The sequence below is a fragment of the Calidris pugnax genome, unplaced genomic scaffold, assembly GCF_001431845.1.
Source record: "Calidris pugnax isolate Ruff unplaced genomic scaffold, ASM143184v1 scaffold416, whole genome shotgun sequence".
Classification (NCBI taxonomy): Eukaryota; Metazoa; Chordata; class Aves; order Charadriiformes; family Scolopacidae; genus Calidris; species Calidris pugnax.
In genome coordinates this window covers 67,335-80,635 of record NW_015091134.1, presented here as the reverse complement: position 1 = coordinate 80,635, position 13,301 = coordinate 67,335, and the positions used below count along the sequence as shown (strand labels likewise).

At 57.0% G+C, this 13,301-nt stretch overlaps 1 protein-coding gene across 4 annotated transcripts; it reads right to left on the bottom strand.

Moving 5' to 3' along the window:
* Positions 1-12,220, bottom strand: LOC106897720 (SLAM family member 9-like). 4 transcript variants are annotated; one of them, XM_014958530.1, is made up of 9 exons: positions 12,000-12,220; positions 7,175-7,468; positions 6,808-7,071; positions 5,684-5,716; positions 4,821-4,928; positions 4,608-4,652; positions 2,651-2,703; positions 2,164-2,274; positions 1-1,577 (listed from the first exon to the last, which is right to left on the bottom strand). In XM_014958530.1, exons 1-9 carry the CDS (start codon positions 12,049-12,051, stop codon positions 1,449-1,451), a joined length of 1,089 nt encoding a protein of 362 aa, XP_014814016.1. In that variant the 5' UTR covers positions 12,052-12,220; the 3' UTR covers positions 1-1,448. The 4 variants fall into 4 exon arrangements, with proteins under 4 accessions (XP_014814016.1, XP_014814017.1, XP_014814015.1 ...); XM_014958531.1 differs by lacking the exons at positions 2,164-2,274; positions 12,000-12,220 and adding exons at positions 1,808-1,918; positions 10,383-10,603; XM_014958529.1 differs by lacking the exon at positions 12,000-12,220 and adding an exon at positions 10,383-10,603 and having other exon boundaries at positions 2-1,577.
* Between the last annotated feature and the right edge of the window lie 1,081 nt (positions 12,221-13,301).

The window sequence follows — 13,301 nt, the reverse complement described above, 5'->3', positions numbered from 1 at the left end:
TAAAACACATGACCCGCCCAGGTATGTATTTTTAATCACTCAGCGTGAGCTTGAGGAACTCAAAACCAAGCCCCATCACATCCTGTGTAAACACAGAAAACAAAATAAATTACTCCCTGAGCTTGTCAACAACGGACTGTTTTCACCCAAAAATAAGACGCAGCCAGGAATTGAGCTCAGATGTGTCTTGCATTTTTATTCCAGCAGCTCCTAGAGGGCTCTCCTGTGCCAGGCACTTCAAAGGAATCTCCGGTTTCATCCCTGAATAATTTACTATCCTCGAAGATGAGACAAAGAGCAGGGGGAAGCGGCACGGGAAGAGGCTTCCCAGGGCTGGAAGTGTCTGTCTGTCTGTCCGGCGGCACCAGAAAATTGATGCCAAGGTGCAGGATTTGCCCAGTTGCCACCACCGGGTGGGTTTGGGGAGCAGGGAGGGGGGGATGTGCCCCGTGTCCCACTTGTTGGGCATCCAAGTCCCCCATAAGTTCCAGCTCGAGGGGAATCCTGCTGCAGGACACGCATCCCAGGGGGATGAAATGCTACCAACGCCATGGAGCATCCCGAATCCTGCATCCCTGGGGGCTTGGAGGGATGCTCTCCTCCCTAAGGCTCTGCTGGGAAGCCTCCAAACTCCACCGACGCAGCACTTCACGTCCCAATATTTCACCCAAAAATAGAACCCCCACGTACAAACACATCCAAGAAGTGGAGCAAAACGGCACCAGCCACGTTCCTTGTCCTCTTTTCCCCCCAAGCCTGGACCACCTCCTGCCTGTGGACCCCGACACGGCCCTGAAGCATCACAGGAGGCTCGTTCACAGCCCAAAAAAGGTGCTGAGCAGGGTGCTGTGAGGTTTGGAACGTCCCCCCAGCAGTTCCAGGAGAAGTGAGGGCTGGGGAAGCTGCGAGCACCGAAACCGCAGGCGGGTGTGTGTGTGCCCGGGCGAAGGCACGTGTGTTTCCAGATTTGGGTCTCTGTCGCCCAAGTGTTATTTTTGTTTTCTCTTCCTTTCAGCAACGAAACGAAGCAGCCGAAGCCTTTGCCAAGTTTAAAAGCCCAGCAACAAGGGAAAAAAAAAAAAAAAAGTGATTAAAAAGAGCTTTTAGAGGGTCTTCAAGTTTTCCCATCCTCTTGGAGGTTGATGGTCCTGCAGGGTGCATCCCGGGAGCACCCGTTCATGTCCTTGCACTGGGTGGGCTGGGTTTGCAACCCCACTTTTGCTCCGTGGTCCTTGGCGTGGTCAGAGAAGGCAGAAAAATGAGCCCAGGCCCCCTTTGGATGCCAAAACACGGGCAGAGCTCCTGTGCCAGGGGAGCCTGTGCTTCCAGGGCACTTACATCCCCCCATCCCATCGATGGCCGGGGAACGCTGCTGGAATCGGAGGCAGCAGCAATGGGGAGGGAAGGGGGATGGCTGGGCTGGGGCCGGTCGGAGAGGAGCACCGTGCTCAGAGCAGGTTCATGGCCACACCAGAGCCCTGCCGGGGCTGTTCCAGGTCTTCTGGATGCCCCACCGAGGAGTAGAGGGTCTTCTCGTCCTGCTCCTGGCACCCTGGCCTGCCCTTCTTGTGATCCATCTGGAATTGCAAAGGGACAAAAGCTTCGTGTGGGTTTGTGGGAGCCAATCCCACCATCGGCAAAAAAGAGGGGACCCACGGGCTTGGCTCAAGGCTCTGAACCCCAAAAAAGCTCAGTGAAGACCCATCTGTCCACGCCCAGGGTTATGTCCTCTCCCCCTGGGGTCTTGCCCGTCACCTTCCTTGGGGCTGGAGCCCCTCTGGGGGTGATGGCCATGGGGCCAACTCACCTGGGCCTCAGCCTGGATGGTGAAATAGATGCTGTGGGATCCCTCCTCATCCGTGAATGGTGTCTTCTTTGTGTTGTTTTGGTGTTCTTTGGACAAACTCTGCTGGGGCACCTGGGAAAAGAGATATTTTTTTTTTAAGTGTTTCCAGGGATCAAAGCTGGCAAAGGGATCTCGAAGGCCGGGTGAGCCAAAGGAGCCACCCCACGGGCTTGGCTCAAGGCTCTGAACCCCAAAAAAGCTCAGTGAAGACCCATCTGTCCACGCCCAGGGTTATGTCCTCTCCCCCTGGGGTCTTGCCCGTCTCCTTTCCTGGGGCTGGAGCCCCTCTGGGGGTGATGGCCATGGGGCCAACTCACCTGGGCCTCAGCCTGGATGGTGAAATAGATGCTGCGGGAGCCCTCCTCATCTGTGAATGGTGTCTTCTTTGTGTTGTTTTGGTGTTCTTTGGACAAACTCTGCTGGGGCACCTGGGAAAAGAGATATTTTTTTTTTAAGTGTTTCCAGGGATCAAAGCTGGCAAAGGGATCTCGAAGGCCGGGTGAGCCAAAGGAGCCACCTTTGGTGGGACGGGGGACAGGGACCTGGTGAAGCACCAGGAAGTGCAGGCAGGTGGCTGTGGCCGTGGTGGCTCCCCATGGGCCATCCCCAACGTTGGCATTGTCCCCCTTCGAGCTTCCAGGGGGAACTAACAGACAAAACCAGGGGTTGTCCGGCTGCCGTCCTTCCTCCCTGTCCCCACCAAGTGGTCTCCAGGCTGTCCCTGTCCCATGAAAGGACTCCCCGGCTGCAGACCCTGGTCCAGCCACGTCCTGGGAAGAGAGGGTTGATCCTGCAGGAACTCACCTGCTGGTAGGGGCCGACCTGGGCGTACACCGTCGTGTACTCTGCTCTGGCCTCTGCAAGGAGAAAAAAGCACAAGGTCAGGGAGGGAAGAAGCTGCTGGAGGTGGGAAAGGGCCATGGTGGGTCCTCAGATGCCACCAGGGTGCTCCTCACCGAGGGGATGGAGGGAATCCCAGATTAAAGGGTTCTGGGGTGGGGTGAAAGCTTGACCCAGGAGCCCCCTGGAGCTGCTGGAGGTGGGTCCGGGTCCAGGCTGAGCATCCTCAACTTCTCATCCCACCATCCCTCCCGGCCCCTGTGGGAGCAGGGTTTGGCTTCCATCTCAAAGAGCTTGTTAGTGAAAAAACTGTTTTTTTTTTTTTTTTAATTCAAATACAAGATCAGCAGCTGCTTTTGGAGGACGATATGGATTTGTCTCTCCTTCACATGTCACCACCATTGCAGCAAGAATTACTGTCAACTCCTTCTTTGGCTCATCAAACACAGGAGGGGAGAGAGGACTTAAATCCTTCATAATCCCATTTTGGGGTCAAAATTTCAGTCCCTCTTGTTTGAAGTGCTGCTGCCCCAGAGGAGCAGCCACGCTGGCGTCAGCCCGTGCAGGGAGGAAGGCTTCAGGGAGAGGTTTTCCCCACGGTTGGGAGAACTGGATCCCAAATCATGGGCCAGGAGGAGCCCGTGGTCTCTGTGCTGGGTGCGCCCCGACATCCTGCTGGGGCACAGGGAAATGGGAAAAAAAGGAGGCAGGAATCCCCCAGGCGTGTCAGCTTTATTTCAACTTAGGAAAACAACGAAACATGGACATTAAAAATAGAAAAAAGCCATTGAGATCCTGGCTGGGCACTGGCTTGGTGGTGGCTGTGATGGGCACAGCATGGACCAGCCCAGAATGGAGGGAGAGGATGGGAACTGGTCCCACTGCTCTGTTCTTCATACCCCAAAACACTGAGTCATACGAGGAGATGTTGAGGGAACTGGGTGTGTTTAGTTTGGAGAAGAGGAGGCTGAGGGAGCACCTCATTGCCCTCTCCAACTCCCTGAAAGGAGGGTGTGGAGAGGTGGGGGTTGGCCTCTTCTCCCAAGGGAATAATGCCAGGAGCAGAGGAAATGGTCTGAAGTTGTGGTAGGGGCGGTTTAGCTTAGATATTGGGAATAATAACTTTACTGAGAGGGTGGTCAGGCACTGGAACAGCCTGCCCAGGGAGGTGGTGGAGTCACCATCCCTGGAGGGATTTAAGAAACATGTAGATGTCGCACTTCAGGGCATGCTCTAGTGCCCAAGATTATTGGTTTGTCCTGGGCTGCTGAGTGTGTGGTTTGACTCAATGATCTCAAAGGTCCCTCCCGACCATGAAGATTGATTCTGTGGTTCTGAGTTTAGCCGAGCTGATCCCGAAGCGATGCCAGGGGTGAGCTTCGGGTCCCAGTGCCACCATCCTGCCACTCCACCTCCAGGAGCCTCTCATTTCTGTCCCCAAGACCCAGCAGCGGTGGTTTCAGGCAGCGATTGCCGTCAGCGGTTGCTGGAGCTGTGTAGGGGTGTTTTTTTTTTGGCCATGGGGCTCACAACTCCTCCTTGCTCTGCTCTCCCACCAGTTGCCTTCTGTCAGCTCTTGTCTTTTCCCCCCAAATCCCTCTTGCTCCGGTGATCTCATGGCTGCGCTCCCGGCTCCTTCTTGGTGGGCTGGCACGGAGTTCTCCAGCGCAGGACTGGGGGAGAGGCAGGTTTCAGCCACCGCCACGTCGCCTGGGACTGTCCCCTTTCCCTCGCCTCCACTTGTGCAGGGTTGGGGCACGGGGAGTTGTCGGGGTCCCATGAGCCAGGGTAACGCTCCGGTACCAAGCCACGGCGGTGGATGGTTTCCCTTTGAGTCTTAAAGGCCACCAGGCTGTTCCCATCAGGAAAAAGGGGGAGGGAAGGAGGGAGGGAAACGCCTGGGGAAGCCCCAAAGTCCTACCTGTGTTCACAGCCTCAGCTGTGGGCAACCAGGAGATGTTCCAACCTGGTGGAGAAGGGACATGAGGCTCCAGTCAGCAGTGACAACCAAAGGGGACCCCACAAATTATCCACGGCAGCCCCCCCGGGAGCCCAGGCACCGGGGCTGGCCGTGTCCTCCCCTCTGGGGTCCCATCTCCTGCGGGGATGGTTTCCCATGGGGGACACCGCTCACCTTTGGATTTACAGTAGATGAGGACGAAAATCACCGTCAAAATCAAAAACACTATGACTCCGATCACGGATGTGACCACGATTACAACCATCTTGCTGGAGTAGGTGCCTTGAAAGAGAAGAAGATCCAGTAACAACATCCCAAAACATGTCTGACTCTTCCCGGTGTCAACATCGCGGGGGGAAAGGACACATCTCTGCTCCAACACCTCCCTGAACCCTTATTTCACACCGACACGGTCCAACACAGAACGGAGGCGACACGGCACAAGGACGAGCTGCTTTGCAAACAGAGAGAGAATCCCACCCCAGCCCCTCCACGGCCACAGTCCCCCACCCCCAATGTCACTTTGGGGACCTCACGGGTGGCTTTTTTGGGGAGGAGAAACCCCACATGGGCTGGGAGCAGCAAGTGGATATGGAGCCAGGTTCCCACCTCCAGCCCCTCCTTGGCTCTGCCTCTCCAGTGATGCTCATTGACTTGATGCTCCCACCCCCAAGCTGTGCCAGGTTCCCACCTCCAGCCCCTCCTTGGCTCTGCTTCTCCAGTGATGCTCATTGACTCGATGCTCCCACCCCAAGCTGCGACTTTTGGGGAGGACAAGCTTGAAATGTGGACACCTCCCCCTCCCACCTCCCCAAATCCCCCTGGTGACAGAAACAGCACATGGATGTTAAGAGCAGAAAGCCAGGATATCCCCCGCGGGATGTTTTGGGAGGAGATGGACTGGGCTGGCCTCAGGGTCCCCATCTCCCCCCTGCCCCGGCGGGGGGTCCGGGGTGGTCGGACGCTGACAAGGAGCTCGGGCACACTCAGACAGGTAAGAGCGAGGCCGGACAGGGACGGGCAGTTGGGCAGCTCACCGATGGTGGGAGGGTGGGTTGTGTTTTCTGGTGCTACGGGCAGCGCGGCGAGGGGAGAGAACAGGGAGAGAGGTAAGTGCCTCTGCCGGGGGGGGGGGATGTCTGTGTTCCTCACTTTGCACTCCGAGGCACAGCTCAGGGGAAAGCTGGGACCACTGGGAGCAGGATATGACCCATCCCCACCACCCATCCCCATGTCTTTCTGACCTGGTTTTCAGCTGGGATAATTCGCTTTCTAGTGACGAATGCGTTTCCAGATTGGGTATGTAAGGCATGTTGATAATGCATATTGTTTCAGTTGCTGCTAAGCGATGTTTATACTATTCAAGGACTTTTTTTCAGCTTCCCTTAGAAGCTGGGAAGGAGCATAGGCAGAACAAGCTGGGAAGGGGATATTCCATGCTCTAAACATGACACTCAGTGCATAAATAGGGTTGGCCAGGGCTGGGGGAACCCATGATCACTGTTGAGGTTGGGCTTGGGCAACGAGAACGACTTGCGTCTTGTATACTCTTTTAACATTTTTTTTTTCCTTTTCCACTACTGTTCTATTAAACTTTATCTCAAACAACAAGGTTTTTCTTCCGTTTCCTCTCCTTTTCTCTCACTTCTCCCTACCCTTCTGGTAGAGGAAGCGGGGTGGTGAGTGAAAGGCTGCATGGTCCCAGTTGTTGGCTGAGGATAAACCATGACACAAAGATGCTGGGAGGGCTGGAGCCCCTCTGCTGGGAGGGGGGGCTGAGAGAGTTGGGGGGGTTCAGCCTGGAGAAGAGAAGGCTCTGGGGAGACCTTGGAGCCCCTTCCAGTCCCTCAAGGGGCTCCAGGAAAGCTGGGGGGGGACTCTTGATGAGGGAGGGGAGTGATGGGATGAGGGGGAAGAGTTTTAAGATGAAAGAGGTGAGATGGAGCTGAGATGTGGGGCAGAACCTCTTTGGTGTGAAGGTGGTGAGAGCCTGGCCCAGGTTGCCCCGAGAAGCTGTGGCTGCCCCATCCCTGGAGGGGTTCAAGGGCAGGTTGGAGGGGGCTTGGAGCAACCTGGGCTGGTGGGAGGTGGCCCTGCCCAGGACAGGGGGAGGAACTGGATGGTCTTTAAGGTCCTTTCCCACCCAAACCATGACTGTTACCTGCACAGAGGGTGTCGGGCGAGGTGACCGTGACGTTGTGGTTGCTGACAGGGTTTTGTACCACGCACGTGAGCGTTGGCTCCTCTAGGAGTGACCCCTCCACCAGTACCATGGGCCCCTCACTCCATAGCTCGTCCCCCACCTTCCAGCCATAGATGACGTTGCCATAGTCGTGACCGGACACGGCACAGAGCAGGGTGTAGTTACAGCCATTGGCCGAGCAGTTCTGTGCCACACAGGTCACCGACGGCACCGCCAGCTCCCCTGTGGTGGGAAATCGGGGGCTGTCAGGAAATCCCCAGCCCCCCCATTTAGCACCCAGCATAGGGGAAAAAAAACCTCCCACCAATACTTAACGGGCACTTACTGTACACACGTAGGGTGAAGGTGGTTTTTTTTCTCTCCGGGGTCTTTGCGATGTAGTCACCAGTGTCATTCATCCTCAGCTGGGAGAGGGTGAGGGTTCTGCCATCCTCGTTAAAGGCCAAGCGTGAATTGTAGCTGTTGTCAAAAAATGTGACTTCGGGAGGATGGCCGGATTTCACAGTCGCTATGACCTCGTTGTGAAAGCTCCAGACTGCGTGTGTACTGAGGTTCTGGAGGAAGAAGGTGACGGACTTGCCCACAACCCCGACCACCTCTATCCTGTTGCTGACACACGCTGGGGAGAGAATCATGGAATGGTTTGAGTTGGAAGGGACCTTAAAGACCACCCAGTCCATCCAACCCCCACTCCCTGCCCTGGGCAGGGACACCTCCCACCACACCAGGTTGCTCCAAGCCCCCTCCAACCTGCCCTTGAACCCCTCCAGGGATGAGGCAGCCACAGCTTCTTGGGGCAACCTGGGCCAGGCTCTCACCACCCTCAAAATAATTTCTTCCCAAAATCTAACCTAAATATCCCCTCTTTCAGCTTCAAACCCTTCCCCATCATCCCATCGCTCCCCTCCCTGATCCAGAGTCCCCCCCAGCTTTCCTGGAGCCCCTTGAGGGACTGGAAGGGGCTCTGAGGTCTCCCTGGAGCCTTCTCTTCTCCAGGCTGAACCCCCCAACTCTCTCAGCCCCCCCTCCCAGCAGAGGGGCTCCAGCCCTCCCAGCATCTCCGGGGCCTCCTCTGGCCCCGCTCCAACAGCTCCGTGTCCTTCTGATGTTGGTGGCCCCAGAGCTGGAGGCAGCAGTGGGGTGGGGGGTGTCTCCCCAGAGCGGAGCAGAGGGGTAGAATCCCCCCCTCTCACCCTGGGGGTGCAGCCCATGGGGCAGGGGAGCTTGCTGGGTTGCCAGCGCATGGTACCAGCTCACCCAAACCCTCTGGAGCATCCCTGGGGACAAGGATGCACATTGGATCACCGACCCTGGATGCAGAGAGCATTGAGGATCACTCCATGGCAGGGTGATTGCAGGATCTCTTTTTATTTAAAATAAATTAATTGCCTGTGAGGCTCTGGGCTTTGGTCCCTCAGGAGGACCAGCGCTTTCGCATCCCTCAAGGGCTGGTTCCAGGTTCCCCTGACACTATGGGACACCAGTGTCACTTCCCACCTGTGAAGGGGAAGGGAAAAAGGGGAAAAGGTGCCAAAGGGGCAGAGTTTTGAGGCGCAAAATGAAATCGCAAGGAAGGAGTTTGCGGTGACTCAAAAGTCGGGCAGGTTTCCCCTCATCACCAAACCGAAAGGCCAAGCTCTTCTCCACGAGCCAGCAAGAAAACGGGTGGTCTCTTCCCCGAAATGTGCAGCTGCTTCTCCCCTTCTTCTGAGAAGGAAGAAGATATTTCCCTCTTATTTCGCCTCCTCCCGTTTTAAAAATTAATGCTGAGCTCTACGGGCTGGGGACGGGGGTTTTGTCCCCAGTTCCTTGGAAAGGGGAAGGATCCAGGCTCAGCTGGACCCCAAGGTTGCCACATCTCCCCGGGGTTCTGCATCTCTGGTCCCCACGGGGACATCTCAGAGACACCCAGAAGAAACATCTCTGACTGCACGGAAGGAAACCTGCTCGGGGAGATAAACTCGAAGGCGACATTTCTGCTGATCCAGCAGATAAAGACCCCGGAGAACTCGTGGCTCATCCATCATGGGTGAAACCCTCCTGGAGGCTGAGGGGAGGGGGTCAGGGCAGCACCAGCATCTTGGCCCATTTTGCCTTGTCTGAAAAGAGGCACGAAACTTCTCCTGCTCCAGACAAGGCTAAAATAGCCTCCAGTGAAACGGCGGGAGGGCGGAAAAACCCAGAGACAACACGTGGGGAAGCAGATGTTGAACCCGGAGCAGAAGGGACGGCTCCTGGTGCGTGTGACAGCCAGCTGGGCTGGAGATGAGACCTGACGCATTCACTCATCACTGGAGGGGGACCATGTGAGAGTGAGGGGCCAGCATTGGGTGCTGCTGGGCATCTCGCACCCTGGTTTGCCCAAAATCCTTGAGATGAAGTCCATCCCCTCGGGGCTGCTCCTGGACTGCTGGGTCCCTCACATGCCACCTCTGTCCCCACACACGCCAGACCCTTCCCCACATTTTTCAGCGCCTTCCCCACGTCGTCAGCCCTGTCCCCACACGTCAGACCCTTCCCCACATCTGCCACCCCATCCCCACACATCAGCACCCTGTCCCCACACGTCAGCACCATCCCCACACATGCCAGCCGTGTCCCCACACTTTCTAGCCCTGTCCCCACACTTTCCAGCCCTGTCCCCACATGTCTGCCCTGTCCCCACACATGCCAGACCCTTCCCCACACACCAGCCCCATCCCCACACATGCCAGCACCGTCCCCACACATCTGTCCCATCCACACACGTCTGCCCTGTCCCCACACTTTCCAGCCCCATCCCCACACGTCTGTCCCATCCACACACATCTGCTCTGTCCCCATACTTTCCATCCCCATCCCCACACATCTGCTCTGTCCCCACACTTCCCAGCCCTTTCCCCACACACCATCCCTGTCCCCACACATGCCAGCACTGTCCCCACACATCTGCCCTGGGGGTGTCTCCCCAGGCCCCATCCCCACACGTCTGTCCCATCCACACACATCTGCTCTGTCCCCACACTTCCCAGCCCTTTCCCCACACACCATCCCTGTCCCCACACATGCCAGCCCCATCCCCACACTTTCCAGCCCCGTCCCCACACATCCGTCCCATCCACACACATCTGCTCTGCCCCCATACTTTCCATCCCCATCCCCACACATCTGCTCTGTCCCCACACTTCCCAGCCCTTTCCCCACACACCATCCCTGTCCCCACACATGCCAGCACTGTCCCCACACATCTGCCCTGTCCCCACACTTTCCAGCCCCATCCCCACACATCTGTCCCATCCACACACATCTGCTCTGTCCCCATACTTTCCATCCCCATCCCCACACATCTGCTCTGTCCCCACACTTCCCAGCCCTGTCCCCACACACCAGCCCTGTCCCCACACTTCCCAGCCCTGTCCCCACACATGCCAGCCCCATCCCCACATTTTCCAGCGCTGTCCCAGCTCTCCCGAGAGTCCCTAAAACCACCCCGACCCCCTTCATGGACTCCTTCCCTTCCACCACGGGGAGGAAAACGAGCATCTTGTCCTTACCTGCTTGGTGGAGGAGGAGGAGGGTGAGGGGCAGGCACCGAGACACATCCATGGGTGCAGCGAGAGGGGCCGGTGGCACCCAGCATCTGCCTCAAGTGGCCGTGAAAAAGGGAAAAGGCAAGTTGACGCTGCAGAGTGGTCCCTCCCACAACGTGGGTGGAAACCATCAGGGATGAAAGCATATAATAAAAGGGGTTGGAAAGGATTAATTACTCATTGAATGTTTGCGCTGGGGCGCAAAAGACAGGGAGAAAAAGAAAAACAAAATGCCACGGGCGTTTTTTTTTTTTTTACTCCTCAGTTGCATAAATCTCCGCGTCTCCAAGAAGAACTTGGTCGATGCCACAGAGAGCACGGTCCTGGCCACCTGTGTCCCAGCTCCCCTGGGGGAAGCAGCCCCCAAAAAAAGGGGTGTCGCGGGGATTGTCACCTCTGCCTCAACAGAAGGCTCCGGGGAGAACTTAGAGCCCCTTCCAGTCCCTCAAAGGGCTCCAGGAAAGCTGGGGGGGACTCTTGATGAGGGAGGGGAGAGATGAGATGAGGGGGAAGGGTTTGAAGCTGAAAGAGGGGAGATTGAGCAGAGATGTGGGGAAGAACTTCTTTGGTGTGAGGGTGGTGAGAGCCTGGCCCAGGTTGCCCAGAGAAGCTGTGGCTGCCCCATCCCTGGAGGGGTTCAAGGCCAGGTTGGAGGGGGCTTGGAGCAACCTGGGCTGGTGGGAGGTGGCCCTGCCCAGGGCAGGGGCGGGGAGGATGGACTGGGTGGTCTTTAATGTCCCTTCCAACCCAAAAAACCCATCAAAGCAGCAGCAGCAACTGAACTGAACTGCTCAATTCAGAGACACCTGGGGGGTGGGTCCCCCCCCCCCGAAGCCTGATCCAGACTCCGACACCCTTCTCCAGCCAACCTTTCCAAAAGGCTTTCCTATAAATTTATTTTCCTTTCCCTTGTCAGCAGCAGAGGGGATCAGACCTGCCGCAGGGGGTGAGTTCTCTCGGGGTTATAAACCAGTTCAGATTTGGGGGGGAGCAGAATGAGAAAGAGATTTTTACAGCCTTGATCCCTCCTCTGGGCCACTCCAGCATCCCCACGCCGGCCATTTCTCCAAGGAAGGGGAGAGCTGCTTTGGGCTGAGGGTGGCCAGGCCACAGCCAGGTCCTGTCTTTCCTCTATCAGCCAGAAATTCAGCTTGAAATTGTCACCCCCCAGCAGGTCCTTGCTGTCCCCAGAGCCGTCAGTGCAAAAGGAGGGGGCTGGAAGAGCACGGTGGGGTCTGCCCTGTCCCCACACATGCCAGCCCCTTCCCCACACACCAGCCCCATCCCCACACATGCCAGCACCGTCCCCACACATCTGTCCCATCCACACACATCTGCTCTGTCCCCATACTTTCCATCCCCATCCCCACACATCTGCTCTGTCCCCACACTTCCCAGCCCTGTCCCCACACACCAGCCCTGTCCCCACACTTCCCAGCCCTGTCCCCACACATGCCAGCCCCATCCCCACATTTTCCAGCGCTGTCCCAGCTCTCCCGAGAGTCCCTAAAACCACCCCGACCCCCTTCATGGACTCCTTCCCTTCCACCACGGGGAGGAAAACGAGCATCTTGTCCTTACCTGCTTGGTGGAGGAGGAGGAGGGTGAGGGGCAGGCACCGAGACACATCCATGGGTGCAGCGAGAGGGGCCGGTGGCACCCAGCATCTGCCTCAAGTGGCCGTGAAAAAGGGAAAAGGCAAGTTGACGCTGCAGAGTGGTCCCTCCCACAACGTGGGTGGAAACCATCAGGGATGAAAGCATATAATAAAAGGGGTTGGAAAGGATTAATTACTCATTGAATGTTTGCGCTGGGGCGCAAAAGACAGGGAGAAAAAGAAAAACAAAATGCCACGGGCGTTTTTTTTTTTTTTACTCCTCAGTTGCATAAATCTCCGCGTCTCCAAGAAGAACTTGGTCGATGCCACAGAGAGCACGGTCCTGGCCACCTGTGTCCCAGCTCCCCTGGGGGAAGCAGCCCCCAAAAAAAGGGGTGTCGCGGGGATTGTCACCTCTGCCTCAACAGAAGGCTCCGGGGAGAACTTAGAGCCCCTTCCAGTCCCTCAAAGGGCTCCAGGAAAGCTGGGGGGGACTCTTGATGAGGGAGGGGAGAGATGGGACAAGGGGAAAGGGTTTGAAGCTGAAAGAGGGGAGATGGAGATGAGATGTGGGGCAGAAGTTCTTTGGTGTGAGGGTGGTGAGAGCCTGGCCCAGGTTGCCCCGAGAAGCTGTGGCTGCCCCATCCCTGGAGGGGTTCAAGGGCAGGTTGGAGGGGGCTTGGAGCAACCTGGGCTGGTGGGAGGTGGCCCTGCCCAGGGCAGGGGCGGGGAGGATGGACTGGGTGGTCTTTAATGTCCCTTCCAACCCAAAAAACCCATCAAAGCAGCAGCAGCAACTGAACTGAACTGCTCAATTCAGAGACACCTGGGGGGTGGGTGTAACCCCCTTTACCTCCTCTGACCATCCCCTGGGAGCTGGGGGGGCTCAATGCCCCCCCACCCCCAGCCATGGCAATATTCGCATTTTTACTTGAACCATTCCCCATACCGAGCACCCCATGTCCCCTCGCAGCCGTGGGGCGGGCTGTGACATTGGGGTGCACGCCGAGGTGGCACATCACAGCGTGTCCCATCGTTCTGTGAGGTGGCACCGGGCTCCGTCCCACACCAAGCGCAGAATTTGGGGATTTTTAACGCCTTTTTAGAGGCACGGGGGCAAGTGTGACATTGCCCTCCCCTGGAGCTGCCCCTGCTCCTGGGGGAAGTGGTTGCTTTGTGGCCAGACTTTTCCAAGGAAGCAGCTCAGATGATTTTCCGATGTAACGAAAGAAGGAAGTTAAGGAAGTGAAGAAACACTGATTTCTCTTCCCCCCACCATGCCCTCC

Excerpts from the sequence above, each read along its gene's own strand:
- LOC106897720 (XM_014958530.1), bottom strand. The coding sequence starts at position 12,051 with ATGGATGTGTCTCGGTGCCTGCCCCTCACCCTCCTCCTCCTCCACCAA. Across the intron at positions 7,469-11,999 it reads CCTCCTCCTCCACCAAGCAG|CGTGTGTCAGCAACAGGATA; the intron begins GTAAGGACAAGA and ends TTCTCTCCCCAG. Across the intron at positions 4,653-4,820 it reads CATCTACTGTAAATCCAAAG|GTTGGAACATCTCCTGGTTG; the intron begins GTGAGCGGTGTC and ends CTTCTCCACCAG.